The sequence below is a fragment of the Podarcis pityusensis genome (assembly GCF_964106645.2).
Source record: "Podarcis pityusensis genome assembly, chromosome: 14".
NCBI lineage: Eukaryota > Metazoa > Chordata > Lepidosauria > Squamata > Lacertidae > Podarcis > Podarcis pityusensis.
Genome location: NC_138039.1, coordinates 26,348,247 through 26,365,284, shown reverse-complemented (window position 1 = coordinate 26,365,284; position 17,038 = coordinate 26,348,247). Strand labels below are relative to the sequence as shown.

Here is a 17,038-nt window from a genome sequence, read left to right as displayed (position 1 = left end):
TCTAGGAAAGTGCAGCAACTTGGGTCAAAAACTTTTTCACAGTATCAGACACACATGTAGAGGAGGTGTGTGCTTGAAAATCCATTACAAGATAAATTGCCCCGCTTCTTGGCTCTGACGAACTTCATTCCAGCTTCAATTTTCAGCATAGTGACCCATCACTACCAGCTCTCTGGCGCCCAAATCCAGGCCAGCTTTAGACAAGAGGGACTGGGAAGGATGCACAGTCAGCAAGGCCACACATGTTCTTTCCACGTTCAATATAGAAGTATCTAAAAGAGAAAACAGGTTTTCATTCATAGGCGTTGCCTTATCAGAGAGGAAAGTACACAAAACCCTTAAGGGCAGGTAGGGCTGTGGCTCAGAGGTAGAGCTTCTGCTTGCATAAGGTCTCAGGTTCAATCCCCAATGGCATCTTCAGGTAGGGCTAGGTAAGGCTCCCTGTCTAAAACCCTGAAGAGGCACTGCCAATCAGTGCAGGTAACACTGGGCTAGATGCACCAGTGTTCTGACTTGGGGCTCATCCAGACTTCTGCTTGTCCTGCAGCTTTCCCCTGAGAAAACACAATCTTTACCTCTGAATCGGAGCAAACATCAACCGGGTTTTCTACGAATTAATGTTTGCTCCGATTTAGAGCTGGAGAGCTGGTTTTCCAGGGGGAAGCAGTGAAGCAAAAGCAAAACTGTTCAGACCTGTACTTTCTAGGCACAGGACAAGTGGAAGTGTGGCCAAGCCCTTGGTCTAAGGCAGCTCCCTATGTTCCTAAGACACTATTCAACAAGGTGTGTCTTGGAATGCTTGAGGCTTTCCTAGAAAATTGTCCTGCTGCAGCCAGACCATGAGAAGCAGTTTGAAGGATGGTGCTTCTCTTGATTAGATTAGTTCAATTTATTAAATGTCTCACTTCAGACGAAGGGGTCTCAGGGCAATTTACAGACATAACAGCAGAACACTATGCATTAAAAATCCATTAAAATGAAACAAATATACAACAGTGTTCTTCCACAAAAACCAGTCAGCAAAATAACCACCCCATTACCACAAGGCTGAGTACCAAAAATAGATGTCCAAAAGCCAGACCATTAGCGCTGTCCAAATACCTGAGAAAATAAACCCATCTTTGCCAGGTGCTGGAAGGATAACAAAATTGGTGCCAGAGGGGCCTCATGGGAAGGTATTCTGCAATTGATGGGCCATTACACACAGAGAAAGGCCTCTGATGTTAATATGAGGGTCTGGCTGGATAGGTTTGTATAGGGAAATAGGGTCCTTAAGGTACTGGGACCACAAGCCCTGCAATGCTTTGTGGTTCAAAACCAGCACTTGGAATTGGGCTCAGAAACAAATCAGTCAGTGATCCCAGGCCAGAATTGCTCTATGTTCAAACCAGCCTAGTCCCAATAGGTAGTCTGGCCACTGCATTCTGTACTAGCATCAAACAGTCTTCAAAGGCAGCCCAACATATAACACATTGCAGTAATCTAGCCTAGAAGTTACGGGAGTTGATGCTACCAGCCCCAAACCCTCTCTTGCCCCATTTCCTAGCTGTCTAATGAGAATAAAATTTTAATAATAATAATAATAATAATAATAATAATAATAATGCTCCAGGACGACATAGACACATGTGCATAGGCAGGATGAAGATGTTACAACAAACTCCAAAGAATCTTTTGCATTATAAATCAGATTTTGGAGAAAGGGCAGGGTTTTCATGATGCCCAAGTAAATCTTGAATATTTATGGCCTGATTGAGTCTAATGAGAGTGGCAGGGAGGATCCTTTGTGGGCTTTCTATGGACGGAATTGGCGACCTAATTCTTTATATTATTATCCTCAGCCCTGAACAAGCCGCTAGATGGTGCCAGAGAATCAGCTAAGAATCCCGAAACAGCCATTGAGCCTAGCTATATATTTCTGACTACAACTCCCACCAGCCAGCTGGGGCTGATGGGAATTGTAACCCAAAACATCTGGACAGCACCAGGTTGGCAAAGGTTGGTTTATTAATAATAATAATTTTATTATCTGTCCTTCACCCTAAGGTACCAAGGTGGGTTAAAGCCTTAAAAACCATTTAAAACAACCCAGAAGCGTAAAATTAGGTGAGCCCTAAAAACATACAGCACAGGTACCAAAAGCCACAGGAAAGAGGTGTGTCTTTGGCATTCTCCAGAAGCTGTATAATGAAGGTGCCAGACAAACCACTGTGAGGAGGGCATTCCACAGCTTAGGGGCCACCACAGAGAAGGCAATCTCTTGGGCCGCCGCCGCCACCACCCTATGCCTCTGAAGGCAGAGGAGTTACCAAAAGGGCATCTTCTGCAGATCTTAGCATCTGAGAGAGTCTGTAGCAAAGGAGGTGGTTTCAGAGACTAAAGAGGAATACTTTACCCATCCATGCCCCACGAGGGCCCCCAGGAATTTTTGACAATCCAGTACAGAAGGCCGTTCTCCTCTCCATAGCCTACAGCCAGGACAGCATGATTGACTTTGTCTGGAGTTTTCTCACAGTGTTTGCTGTAGAAAGAAAATGATTTTAAAAAAAACATTTACTGTGTGTTGAATATGGAACCTACTGTCCAGGAAACCTACTCTTGCAGAATCCATGAGAGGAGGGGGCCATGCAGTTTCTGCTTAAAACCCTCCCATGAAAGAGAGCCCACCACCTTCGAAGACAGCCCCTTGCGCTGTCCAGCAGCTCAGACCATCAAGACTGAGGCTTCCTAGTGTTCAATCTCAGTACTTGTTCTTGCAATTTGACCCAGGAAAGGCAGGTGGACGCTTGACCCTGATGGCTTCAGCAGTCTCCAGGTGAGGTCATCTGACCAAACCAGAACAGACTGAAGTAACCCAGGTAAGAGAGCAGATGAAAAGTCAAGCATCTTTTCCTGCTCTCCCTTCTTTTCTCGACAAACATGGAGTCCTACTGGTGCAACCACACAAATGCTAACATGCCCTGAAAGATGCAAGATGAGCAACAGGGCCAAGGCAATGGCCCTTGGCATTATCTATAAACCAGTCCCATTTTACAAACACACACACACACACACACACACACACACACACACACACTGCCTTGTTCACGGCTCAATATATTCACCTGGAGTAAACACCTTTCGTGTATAACATAAAGTCGTCTGTCACTTCAAAGGCAAAGCTCAATGGATTGTACCTCCCCACAGCTTCCACCATGCCTTGCTCATCATTCTGGAAGGAGAAAGTCAAAGGAGCATAAGAAGAGCCTGCTGGATCAGGCCAGGGGCACATCTAGTCCAACATCCTGTTATCACATAAGCCAACCAGACTCCTGTGGGAAACCCACAAGCAGGATTTGAGAACAAGAGCACCCTTCCCTCTAGCGCAGCGGTTCTCAACCTGTGGGTCCGCAGATGTTGTTGGACTACAACTCCCATCATCCCTGAGCTCTGGCCTAGCTAGCTAGGGGTGATAGGAGTTGTAGTCCAACAACATCTGCGGACCCACAGGTTGAGAAAGGCTGCTCTAGCGGCTTCCAGCAACTAGTTATCAGAAGCAATGATGCCCCCAACAGTGGAGGCAGAGCATTGCCATTGATAGCCCTCTCCTCTGTGAATTTGTCTCATCCGGTTTTAAAGCCATCCAAGTTGGTGGGCATCACTGCCTCCTGTGGCAGAGAGTTCCAGAGTTTAACTATGTGCTGCGTGAATAAGTCCTTTCTCTTCTCTGTCTCTGTCTTAATACGCAATGCTTGGCCCTGGCTCAGCAAAGGCTGAGGACGGACTCCCCAGGACACAAAGCAAACAATGGCGAGACTCAGGACCCATTTCTTAAGGGCCAGAGAAGATGTGCAAAGTGGGAAAGTAGTAGCTATCTGCCACCCACAGCCAGGTGTTTTCTGTTTACTGTTACCCCTCTTTCTAAGAAGGGGCTGGACAAGTTCAAACATCCAGTAGAAGTTCAGTTACATTTTATTTTCACCTCTTGGGAAAAGCAAAATGCAGGGCAGGAGGAATCACTCACCAGCGTAATGTTGACGACTTTTTTGACGAATGCAATGGCCTTCTGACCTTGGAATTTGCAGGTCCCGTTCTGTGCATGAGAAAAGGGAGGCCCATTAGAGATGGCTCATTGCGGAGGGCAGTGCCTGCCCTCTTCTACTCTGCAATCCTAATCCTAGCAACAATACCTGTGCGGTGTATGGGTAGTCATCCTCCCCCATCAGCCCTTTGTTGTACAGGATGTATTCAAACGCCTGGCTAGGGAGTCCCCTGGGGAGGCAGAGACACAACAGCACAAATCAGCCTGCTCATTCTGAGTTATTCTCTTGCTGTGGAGGTTGAGGAAGGTTGTGGGAAGGAGGATGCAGGGGATGGAACACTGAGTTTGAAGGTATTACTATGATAAGGAAGGGCTGAGATTACTCAGAAGATGCTGCCACTTACGTATCTATTTCATAAAAATTATATGCAGCTAGATTGTGAAAATCCCCAAAGCAGTTTACAGAAAAGACGAAACCGCAAGACTATCACTTAGAAAAATTAACAATAATTTAACACTTTCAGGAAGTTAAAATACAAAGAGACTAAAAAACAGATTAAAACTTGCATCAATATTTTAAATGTCTAAATAGGCTGATCTAAACAAAAATGTTTTCAGCTGGCACCGAAAAATGTCCAATGATATCAAGAGGCAGGGAGTTCCAAAGTGTAGGTGCTGGCACACTAAAAGAATGAATATTACAAATGCAGAACAGGTTACTTGGCACCAGTGTCAGTTCCGCCAACCAAAGCAGTTGAGTGGGTGTATATGAGGTAAGGTGATAACGCATGTAAACTTGTACTAACTTGTTAAGGGCTTTATATACTAACAATAACACCTTGAACTTACCCACTACATCCATGGTTGTTGAAGGCCTGAGCACAGTCAACCAGCTGCTGTTCAGCCTGGGGGAGGGAGACACTCCTGCATTCATTTATAATTTTATTTGTGTACTGTCTTTGCACACAAAAAATAATAAATATGCTCATAACAGCTTACAGCAAAGAAAACAGGAATGCATTTCAAAACAGTGCAAAAACAATGTTATAGTAACATAATAAAACAGTACAGTAGCAAACATAAGAACATACAAAAAAATTTCAGTACTATAAATACACAACGTGTGACCGGAAAGTTTGGTGAATGGTCACAGAAATTGGATAGCAAGAAATATTCAAACATACAATTGGCATTGGAAACCCACGAAATGCTCACAATTGTGTACGGAGATGAAGCTGTAACTTGAAAGATGGTGTATGAGTGGTTTAAGCGTTTCTGTGAAGGGCGGCAAACCATTGAAGATGACCCTCAGTCTGGCAGACCGTCGACAAGCAGAACGGCGGCAACGACAGAGTTTGTGAGTTATTGATATGGGATCGGCATTTCTCTGTCCAAATGATGGCATATTCCGCATGAAATCATTACTGAGTTGTACTACCCTCTATATTCTCCCAGTCTGCCCCACTGGATTTCTCTCTTTTTCCAAAACTGAAATCTGCACTGAAAGGGCACAAATTTCCCAACATTTCACATGTCCAAGCTGCTGTGATGAGGGAACTGAAAGCAGTACAAAAAGAGGACTTCTCCAGAAGTTTCCAACAGTTCTATGAACGTTGTTAATGGTGCATTGTATCAGAGGGGGGCTACTTTGAAGGCCTGTAAGATTGTAGGTTCGAATATTTATTGCTGTCCATTTCTGTGACCATTCACTGAACTTTCCGGTCACACCTTATAGAAAGATTACATTAACTACAGCCTGAGAAGGGTTTCTTCAATCCCTGGTTTCCAGGTAAATTGGCCTGAACCAAAAGTAGGAAGTGGAAGCCTGTCCCTTCCAAAACCTGCATTCAATTAATCCAGGCATAGGCAAACTCAGCCCTCCAGATGTTTTTCTTGCTCAGGGAGATTTGTCCACAGCCAGAGGCAGGCTCCTGAAAGGGAACAGGCATTACAAATTAGAGGATTAACTGTTAATTAACTTGTAACGCCTGCCTCTGGCTGTGGACAAATCTCCTTGAGCAAGACCTTCAGCTTTTTGGCTGTGTGTTCCTGCACGTACATGAGCTTTGCTGCTTTCAGCTACTTTAAATGCATGTTGAGCTTCTGACATTCCCTTTTTGCTGCCATGAATGCCCCCAGTCCTTTTGTCTCCACTTGGTTCTGAAGAGGCAAGCCACTTTTTCTTAACCCGGATGTGGCCTAGACTTTAATGAGGTTAACACAGGCCACACAGACATGGAACAGAGGGAACCAGATAGGCCAGAGTTCAACAAGGCCAGAGTTCAACAGGGGAGCCTTACCAGGTCCAGTAGCTTTCCTGTTGCGATGGCAATAGCAGACTCCAAGCACCCAGTGGTTGAGAAAGTCCAGCAACTGCCACAGGGACCCTTGAAGAGGAGGGAGAAGTCAGATGGAAGGAAGGAAGAAGACTGGTTGACTGAGTTTACTTATATGGCGCTTTTCCACAATAAGTTGCACCCAAAGCAGCTTACAGCAAACATTCAGAACATCAAAATACAGCTCATTGGACATATAAATATACAACATACAGAGCATGTCAGTAAATTCAAAAATGACAAGAAGGAAGGGGAAGGCATGAGAAAAAGCAACAACTCTCTTCCCACAGGTAAAGGAAGGCACAGTGGCCTGGTTCACACCTAATTCTAAACCATGGTTTGTTCAACAAACCAAAAGCTGTGCCATAGACAGTCAAACAAACCACAGTTTGTTCCTCACAGCTTGTTTTCCAGCAACTTATGCCTTTGTAGTTTGGTGAGCATCTGGGGTGGGGGAGCCAAACAAACCATAGTTAAGGGGCTAGGTTCGCATGTAACACCAAGCCCAAGGTTAAGCCCAAAGGCTTAAGTTGACATCAAACCAAGGCTTCAGGTCGTGGTTTGTTGGCAGCAGAGAAACTATAGTTCACGCATAACACTGAGCCGTGGGTTAATAAACTGTGTTTTAATGTTATGTGCAAACCAAGTTTATATCTGTAGCACTATCCCTATCAGCAAAATCCTTAGGAAAACATAAGCCCACAACTGGAATTACATTTAAAACCCTTTTGAGCCTCCAGTGGAAACATATTTTCAATTGCTCTGTGGGACCAACAGTTGAGGGTGGGAGAGTGGCCTTCAGGATCAGTTCCTTACCTGATTTTTCACAGGTGTCACAAAATTTCCTTTCTTCCTCCAGTCTATGGTTTTTGGACAGGCCCCACCACGGCTGATGAAGTTGCCAATGGTGGCTGAGCAGTTCTGGAAACAACAAGAGAGCCCCTCACTCAGCTGGCAGCTGATGTTCCCCAGACACAGAAGCCCCTGAGCCACAAGTGGTGAGCGTTGCCATGTTGGTTGGCCACAATCTGCTGCGGCACATCAAATAAGAACGGGGGCTTGGAGGCCGGTGGAGTCTCTGGCTCAGTTGCCACCTCCGCAAGCCACCATCTCCCACCTGCAGCCTCACATCAGCTGCAGGAGCAAAATAGTATCAGACACCACCACCAACATGAGTTCACCATATGACGCTTGGCAACCCTTCTCCATATATTTTTATTACAGTATTCTCCTATTATTCTTTTTATTATCTTCCATAGAAGGGACTACACTAATTATATGTAAAATAATCCTACTGGGAATTGCAATAATGACTTGAGAGTAAAATTCACAAGTTGGCTAGCCTGTTTTAAGAAAATATTTTTTTCTGATTCCAGGGTTTACAAAAATATTTTTCACTTTCAATGCATTACAGAGCAAAAATAAGGCAATGAAATAAAACTGCTCAAGTCCCTATTTTTGAAAAAACAAAACACAACCCCAGCATTTTATTGCTTACAGGAAAGTATTTTTAAAGCCTCTATTTAAAACATGCTCTCTTCCTCCTCCAGACTTTGTGTGTTTCCAGGATGTCTTATTTTTAGACTGTTAGAGCTCTATTTTCAGAAGCTGAATTCAATTTGGGTAATAATGTGTTCGTAAAATGCCGTACTCCATATTTAAACTGGGAGCTCAGCCACTCCCCATACAGCACCTGCCTGGTCCATGGGATCGCCTGGCACGTGAATGTGGCATGCGGAGGTGAAGGAACCTCCTGAAATGCCCCCTGGGTGCTGGGTCCTTGCTAATCCAGCATCACCTTTAATTTCAGGCTTGAGATAGTATAAGTGAATCACTATGACCACCTGAAAAGGGGCCATATAAATACTAAGTCCAATGTATATCCTTTGGAAAGAGAGGTGTAAAAACTCAAGTCTTTTAGCACATACACTTTGGAACTCCCTGCCAATTGACAGGGAGGAGCCTTTGCTGTAATTTTTTTATTTAGGAAAGCCTATCCAGGTATGTTGAATGTTGATCTGTGTTTAGCTTATCACTGATAATTTTAATTTACTGAATGCTTTAAATAGGCATTTTAACTGTCTGTATATGAATTTTATGAAATTAAAAATTAAATACAGCACACACACACACACACACACACTATTGTTCCAGCTGTGACAGATAAATTTTAAGCTCTGCTCTATCTTCCGGAGCTTTGCACCAAACTGATGTGCTTCCTTCCTTTTTCTTTAGGACAATGTGTTTCTCCCTCTCTTCTGAGAATTTATTCTTTCTATACGGTTGTGAAAGTAGAAGAGCACAGTCTTCTTCTTTGGCGATCACTTGTAGCCAAGTAAGATTGTCTTCCACGAACACGGTCTTAACAGTGAGTCCATAAGTGACCGTGTAGGCCAGTTCTGGATCCACACGTCCTTCCACAGTAGGGACATAGGTTTCCGGGTGGGAGTTGATCACAGTGTGGATTTGCCAAGTGTCCCTTCCTCTTAGCATGTTTCTCCCTTGCGTCCTGAGTTTGAGCATCTTCAGAGCCCATGACACCTTTGGTAAAGGCTGTTCTCCAACTGGAGCGCTCGCAGGCCAGCGTTTCCCAGTTGTCGGTGTGTGTTTATACTATATTTTTAAATATTTGCCTTGAGAGAGTCTTTAAACCTCTTTTGTTGAACACCAGCATTACGCGTTCCATTTTTAAGTTCAGAATAGAGTAGTTGCTTTGGAAGACAATAATCAGGCATCCGTACAACATGACCAGTCCAACAAAATTGATGTTGAAGAATCATTGCTTCGACGCTGGTGCAAAAGGCACAAGTTAGGACCTATTAAGCCCCATTTGGCTTGGGCCCAAGCTGTCTGAAGGATCATCTTCTCCCATACGAACCTGCCTGGGCTCTGAGATCTTTGGAGGAGGACTTTCCCTTAGTCCTGCCTCCCTCAGAGGCATGCTTGGTGGTGACATGGGAGAGGGCTCTGTCAGTGACTGCTCCCAGATTTTTGACTTTTTCTTAGAGAAATTAGACTGGCTTCCTCCTTGTTGCCATTCCGCCAGCAGGGGAAGACTGTTTTATTTTGACAGGCTTTGGTAAAGGACTGCTTTTAAAAGGAAAGGGTTTTAATACACTCGTACCTTGAAAGTCGAACAGAATCCATTTGACTTCCAAAACGTTTGGAAACCAAAGCACAGCTTCTGATTGGCTGCAGCAGAAGCCCCATCGGACGTTTGGCTTCCAAAAATAGTTCGCAAACTGGAACAGTCATTTCCAGGTTTGCAGCATTCGGGAGCCAAAACGTTCAACTTGCAAGGTGTTCGGGATCCAAGTACAACTGTATTGCTGTGCTGTTTATACTATTTGCATTTTTGTATATTTGTTTTTTTATATATTTTTAATTCTTTTGGAGTTGAATTGCTTTTTAATCATTATCTGTTATATGTTTTTAGCTTTTGGTATTTTATCTGTGTTGCTTTAATTTGGGTATGCCACCTGGAGTCCCATTCTGGGGCAAAGGCAGGATATAAATAAACAAACATAATAATGATAACTACGACAAAACATTTATGTTGGTATGCTGCAGTGCATTGCTTGCTGTGAAACTGAATCCCCACCCCTCCCGCCACCTGCTGCAATAAACAGATGCACTGGCATTCAATCCCAGACTTTGTGTGTGGGTCTGGCTTCCTGGATTTTGAACTTTCTTAGATGCATTCTCTGGGGCCAAGGCACACAGGGTAACCCATGTAAGGATTCCTCTCTTGCACAAACATGCTTAAGGGTTACGTGTGAAGGATGCTCATCTGTGACTTCCAAAAGACATGTGCAATAGAGAACATGGCAAGGACGTAAGCCCAGGGTTGCATGGTGAGCCCCCAATGGCTCCTTGTATGATGGGGGTGGTGGGGTGGGGAGGGAAATGGCAGGAAGGCACAAGCCTTTACCTGGGGTTCACGCCAGAGATACTTTTTCCTGAATTCAGCAAATGTCATGTCGGCAAACTGGTTCAGACCCACTGAGGAAAGAAGGAGAGAGAGAAGAGGGAGTTGTGAAGCCAGATCTGCAGTCAACCTTGCCCTCTTTTAAAAGGTATCTCAAGAGCAGGGTCCGTACTTTGGAAGGTATGATTCCCAGCATTGTGCTTCTCAATCTTCTGCTTGTTACTAAGGAAGATCTGAAAGCGCCGCTGATACTCCTCCAGGCCGTACTGCTTGTTGTTCTGTGGGAGACAGGAAGGACACAGCAGCTGCAGGACACAGAAGTGAAAGTGCAACCCTGGGCAGATTTAGAACAGAGAAGTGCCTCCCCCTCCCTTGCTCACAAACCGCACCTTCTTTGGAAGTCCCCCACCCCACTTCAATCTGAAGTATCCATTTCAGTCATGGAACTGAGACATGGGAACTGGTGGGTGGTAAGAGACCAAGGCATAAGCTGCCTACTGTGATGCAGGTGGTGAACCTGTGGCTCTTCAGGCACCATTTATTCCATTTAGTACCACTACTACTGACGCGGGTGGCGCTGTGGGTTAAACTACAGTGCCTAGGACTTGCCGTCAGAAGGTCGGTGGTTCGAATCCCCGCGACGGGGTGAGCTCTCGTTGCTCAGTCCCAGCTCCTGCCGACCTAGCAGTTCAAAAGCACGTCAAAGTGCAAGTAGATAAATAGGTACCGCTCCGGCGGGAAGGTAAATGGCGTTTCCGTGCGCTGCTTTGGTTCACCAGAAGCGGCTTAGCCATGCTGGCCACATGACCCAGAAGCTGAACGCCGGCTCCCTCGGCCAATAAAGCGGGATGAGCACTGCAACCCCAGAGGTGGCCACGACTAGACTTAACGGTCAGGGGTCCCTTTACATAGTAGTATGGAAGTGAGAGCTGGACCATAAAGAAGGCTGATCGCTGAAGAATTATGCTTTTGAGTTATGGTGCTGGAGGAGACTCTTGAGAGTCCCATGGACTGCAAGAAGATCAAACCTCTCCATTCTTAAGGAAATCAGCCCTGAGTGCTCACTGGAAGGACAGATCCTGAACTGAGGCTCCAATACTTTGGCCACCTCATGAGAAGAGAAGACTCCCTGGAAAAGACCCTGATGTTGGGAAAGATGGAGGGCACAAGGAGAAGGGACAGAGGACGAGATGGATGGACAGTGTTCTCGAAGCTACCAGCATGAGTTTGACCGAGCTGTGGGAGGGAAGATAGGAGTGCCTGGCGTACTCTGGTCCATGGGGTCACAAAGGGTCGGACACGACTAAACAACAACAACCACTACTACTACTATTATTAAATTTCTAAACTGTCCTTCATCCAAAGATCACAGGGCAGATTGCAATATAAAAACCATAATAACAAACAACCCCTTCATGGATCACTGCCTTGCCGTGGCGAAGGGGCTTGAATAACTCAGAGAAGCTATGAGCTATGCCGTGCAGGGCCACCCAAGATGGACAGGTCATAGTGGAGAGTTTTCACCAAACGTGATCCACCTGGAGCCACCTGGCAAGCCACTCCAGTATCCCTGCCAAGAAAACTCCATGGACAAAGGCAACAGGCATATAAAAGTTATGACGCTTGAAGATGAGCCCCTCAGGTCAGAAGGCGTCCAACATGCTACTGGGGAAGAGCAGAGGACAAGTACAAGTAGATTCAGAGCTGATGAAGCGGCTGGGCCAAAGCCGAAAGGACGCTCAGTTGCGGATATGCCTGGAAGTGAAAGGAAAGTCCAATGATGTAAAGAAAAATACCAAGCTGCGGGAGGCAGTGGAAGACGGGTGCCTGGCGTGCTCTGGTCCATGGGGTCATGAAGAGTCGGACACGACTAAACGACTAAACAACAACAACAACACAAAATAACAAACAAAACCAATAACCCCGCCCCAACCCAGTTTAAAAGGCCACTGATTGCCTGAGCTGGTCCTGTAACGAACAATTCTTTGGCATGGGGTCCTCTTGGCCACATGCTCAAAAAATCTAAAATTTCAGTTTTTATTGCATGGCTATATATATGACTCTAGATATATTTTTTATGAACAACAGTGTATCCTAAGTAGTAGTAGTGGTAGTAGTAGTTGTTGTTGTTAAAGAGAGATGCTCAGAAACCAGTTTGTCATCATTTCAGACCTAGCAACTGGCTCACTGGGGCTGCACGGCTTTGCACCTTTGTTTCCAGACAGGCAGGCAGGCAGGCACCTGTGTGGACAAAAACACACACAGCTCAGGCCACCCTCCCTGGGGGATAGAATAGGAAGGGTGAGGTACTTCCTGGAGGGAAGGAAATGAGCTGCCTTTTACTGCTTGCTGAAAGGTGAAAAAAGGAGGTGGCTGTCTGGAAGACAGTTATGCAAAATGCTGACTCTTGTGGAGATATTTCCCATTAGTTCCAATTTAATTCAAAGTGACTCTCCGAATCCAGCACTTCTTGAGAAAGACCTAAAAAAAAACCCTGCAGGGTCACACTAGAGAATAGCCAGGACAACACAGAAGGAAAAAGGAGGGAGGGAGGGAGGGAAGGAGGGAGGGAGGCGAAGGCAGCACTTGCTCTCTTCCCTCCCACTCTCCCTTGAAAGTCCAGCAGGAAAGTCCCTTCCAGTGGAACCAGGCCAAGGGAAAGTGAAACAGGCCTTGAGCATAGAGGGTTATACCTAACTTTGGGGGAGTGGCGGCTTATGCATGGGCAGGAGGGCCTTACCTGAGACATCCATGTCTTGAAGAGAAATTCCTCTGTTGAGGGAAGAAGAAAAAGACAAAACGAAAGACTTTTAAAAAAGAAAGGGCAGATCCGCCCAATACATTTAATTCACATCCAACTCTCCATTAAGCCACCTAATGTCTCCCAAAGAATCCTGGGAATGGTAGTTTCCCCTTCACAGAGCTACAGTGGTACCTCGGGTTAAGTACTTAATTCGTTCCAGAGGTCCGTCCTTAACCTGAGCCCCACTTTAGCTAATGCACCACTTTAGCTAATGGGGCCTCCTGCTGCTGCTGCACCGCCGGAGCACGATTTCTGTTCTCATCCTGAAGCAAGGTTCTTAACCTGAAACACTATTTCTGGGTTAGCGGAGTCTGTAACCTGAAGCGTATGTAACCTGAAGCGTATGTAACCTGAAGCGTATGTAACCCGAGGTACAACTGTATAGGCTGCAACAGCCTTAAACAATGAGTTTCCAGAAGTCTTTGGCGGAAGTCATCTGTTTTCAGTGTGAGCTGGATGTGTATTAAATGCTACCCTAAGATACTAATTAGCAAGATTCTGTTTCACATCTTATTATTAGCATTTACAGGGCAAGTCCTTTAAAAGAGGCCCCGTGGATACAGAGTATAGTGGTACCTCGGGTTACAGACGCTTCAGTTACAGACTGTGCTAACCCAGAAATAATAACTTGGGTTAAGAACTTTGCTTCAGGATGAGAACAGAAATCGTGCGGTGGTGGTGCAGCGGCAGCAGGAGGCCCCATTACCTAAAGTAGTGCCTCAGATTACGAACAGTTTCAGGTTAAGAACGGACCTCCAGAATGAATTAAGTTCTTAACCAGAGGTACCACTGTACCATACACATGTTCCACGGGGCCTCTTTTAAAAGACTCACCCTGTATATCCTGCCTCTCCTGCAAGGAACTCAAGATAGCAGGCATAACTACTTTATCCTCACAACAACCCTATGAGGTCGGTCAGGCCCAAGGTCACCTAGTGAGCTTCATGGCTGTGTGGGGATTTGAACCGTGTTCACACAGGTCCCTAGTCCGACACTCTAACCACTACACCGCACATTATGCACAGAAGCAAGCTGCGCCTCCGCACACCCCTCGCCCAGGACGATGGTGACCACCCACCCAAGTTCCTGCCATCCCAGCCAGTGAGATAATAGTATAACAACGAATAATCCCTTATTTATTAAATTTGTATACCGTCCTTCATCCGGAGATTTCAGGACGGTTCACAGAATAAAATACAAGATAAAAACACAAAACTCTGCGAGGCAGGCGCACTTTGACCGCTCTCCCCCTAGCCGCCTCCATTTTTCTGCGGGCGCCTGAGGACACGCGCGCTCCTGGCCAAACCCTCCGAGGGCGAAGTAGCGAAAGCGAAAGGGAATGTGGCGTGGGGAGAAAGGGGGCCAGGCGCGGAGGCTCCTACGCCCCCGCTTTTCTTTCTCTCCCTCCCCCACATAGAGGTGCGCTTCTTGCGCCAGCCGCCCCCTTGGGAGCCCCCCACAAATCGTCACCGGCTCCTCCTCCCCCTCCTCCTCCTCCTCTCGGGGGAGGCGTCCTGGCTCCCTCTCTCGTGCCCCCCACCCCCGGTCGCGCTCCGCCGTACCTTCCTGGTGGCTGAGCACGCAGGAGCCGAGCGCGGAAAAAACCGCAAGCAGGAACAGCGGCAGCAGCTGCGCCCGCATCTTGCCCGCGGTGGAGACGGCCGGAGTCGGACTGCGAGCCTCGGGACGCCGGCGGGGAGGAGGAGCAGCAGCAGCAGCGGTGGCCGCCTCCGGGGAGGGCAGAGAGGGAGGAGAGGCCGGCCCCTTCCAGCCCGTGGCCAGGGAAGTCGAGAGACGCACTCTGCCCGCGCTCAGAAGCCACGCCGCTGCTCTCCCAACGAAGAGCAGGTGCTTCCAAGGAGGCTGTCAAGAAGGAGTTTCTTTCTTTCTTTCTTTTTCTTTCTTTCTTTCTTTCTTTCTTTCTTTCTTTCTTTCTTTCTTTCTTTCTTTCTACCTCTCTCTCTCTCTCCCTCTTTCTTTCTTTCTTTCTTTCTTTCTTTTTCATCCACCATTCTTCTTCAAAGAGCTCAAGGTGGCGGACCTGCTTCTCCCCAATCTCATTTAATCCCCACGTGGCGCATAAGCAGCGCAAAGTTAAACTCTGGAACTCCCTCCCACAGGAGGCAGTGATGGCCATCAACTTGGAGGCCTTTAAAAGAGGATTGGACAGACTCATGGGGTGGGGGAGCTATTGATGGCTGCTATGCTCTGCCTTCAAAGTTAGAGGCAGCAATTCTTTTGAATACCAGTCGCTGGAAACCACAGAAGTGGAGATGATCTTTGTCCCTAGCTCGCCGGAGATCATCTCCACTTCTGTGGTTTCCAGCGACTGGTATTCAGTTGTTTCCTGGTTCTGCTGGATCTCTCAGTGGCCTTTGATACAATCGACCATAACATCCTTCTGGACCGTCTAGACAGGCTGCGAGCTGGGGGCACTGTTATACAGTGGTTTTGCTCCTTCCTCCTGGGCCGTGTTCAGAAAGTGGTGGTGGTGATGAGTGTTCAGACCCCTGGGCCCTCACTTGTGGGGTGCCTCAGGGTTCCGTCCTCTCCCCCATGCTTTTTAACATCTATATGAAGCCGCTGGGAGAGATCATCAGGGGGTTTGGACTGGGTGTCCATCAATATGCAGATGATACCCAGCTCTACCTCTCTTTCAAATCAGAACCAGTGAAGGCGGTGAAGGTCCTGTGTGAGTGCCTGGAGGCGGTTGGAGGATGGATGGCGGCTAATGGATTGAAGTTGAATCCTGACAAGACAGAAGTACTGTTTTTGGGGGACAGGGGGCGGGCTGGTGTGGAGGACTCCCTGGTCCTGAATAGGGTAACTGTGCCCCTGAAGGACCAGGTGCACAGCCTGGGAGTCATTTTGGACTCACAGCTGTCCATGGAGGCACAGGTCAATTCTGTATCCAGGGCAGCTGTCTACCAACTCCACCTGGTACGCAGGCTGAGACCCTACCTGCCCGCGGACTGTCTCGCCAGAGTGGTGCATGCTCTAGTTATCTCCCGCTTGGACTACTGCAATGCGCTCTACGTGGGGCTACCTTTGAAGGTGACTCGGAAACTACAACTAATCCAGAATGTGGCAGCTAGACAGGTGACTGGGGGTGGCCGCCAAGACCACATAACACCAGTCTTGAAAGACCTACATTGGCTCCCAGTACGTTTCCGAGCACAATTCAAAGTGCTGGTGTTGACCTTTAAAGCCCTAAACGGCCTCGGCCCAGTATTCCTGAAGGAGTGTTTCCACCCCCATCATTCTGCCCGGACGCTGAGGTCCAGCGCCGAGGGCCTTCTGGCGGTTCCCTCATTGCGAGAAGCAAAGCTACAGGGAACCAGGCAGAGGGCCTTCTCAGTAGTGGCGCCCGCCCTGTGGAATGCCCTCCCATCAGATGTCAAAGCGATAAATAACTACCTGACATTCAGAAGACATCTTAAGGCAGCCCTGTTCAGGGAAGTTTTTAATCTGTGATATTTTAGTGTATTTTTGGTTTCTATGGAAGCTGCCCAGAGTGGCTGGGGAAACCCAGCCAGATGGGTGGGGTACAAATAATTTATTATTATTATTATTATTATTATTATTATTATTATAGTTCTCTTGTGCTCAGATCCTGTTAGCAGGTTTCCCACAGACATCTGGTTGGCCACTGTGGAAAACGGATGCTGAACAGATAGCCAACTGGCCTGATCCAGCAGCCTCTTCTTATGTTCACAGCACCCCTGGGAGCAGGGCTTTTTTTTCCAGGGGGAACTAGCCAGAACAGTTCCCGCGCCATTGCCATTCTAAGTGAACGAGGGAGGTGTTCATGGTGAACCTCTTTGTCCATAAAAATAGCACTGCCTATGACGTAGGTTAGGCTGGGAAATGCAGTGCCTGCCCCCATGAGGTTAATGGGCGAGTGGTGATTTAAAACCTGGTCCAAGACTCTCACCACTACACCACACTGC

At 46.9% G+C, this 17,038-nt stretch overlaps 1 protein-coding gene across 1 annotated transcript; it reads right to left on the bottom strand.

The window, feature by feature from the left end:
- CTSH (cathepsin H) lies at window positions 1-14,804 on the bottom strand. Its single transcript, XM_080982238.1, has 12 exons — window positions 14,651-14,804; window positions 13,026-13,057; window positions 10,458-10,563; window positions 10,289-10,359; window positions 7,174-7,278; window positions 6,322-6,408; window positions 4,871-4,926; window positions 4,170-4,251; window positions 4,004-4,072; window positions 3,105-3,211; window positions 2,396-2,521; window positions 1-272 (listed from the first exon to the last, which is right to left on the bottom strand). The coding sequence occupies exons 1-12, from the start codon at window positions 14,727-14,729 to the stop codon at window positions 197-199; spliced, it is 996 nt and encodes a 331-aa protein (XP_080838364.1). The 5' UTR covers window positions 14,730-14,804; the 3' UTR covers window positions 1-196.
- Between the last annotated feature and the right edge of the window lie 2,234 nt (window positions 14,805-17,038).

What these genes read in the sequence shown, in the direction of transcription:
- CTSH (XM_080982238.1), bottom strand. Translation starts at nt 14,729, where the DNA reads ATGCGGGCGCAGCTGCTGCCGCTGTTCCTGCTTGCGGTTTTTTCCGCG. An exon ending in TCAAGACATGGATGTCTCAG is followed by an intron (nt 10,564 to 13,025) that starts GTAAGGCCCTCC and finishes TGTCTCCCACAG; the next exon opens with AACAACAAGCAGTACGGCCT. An exon ending in CAGGAAAGCTACTGGACCTG is followed by an intron (nt 4,927 to 6,321) that starts GTAAGGCTCCCC and finishes TCCCTCCCCCAG; the next exon opens with GCTGAACAGCAGCTGGTTGA.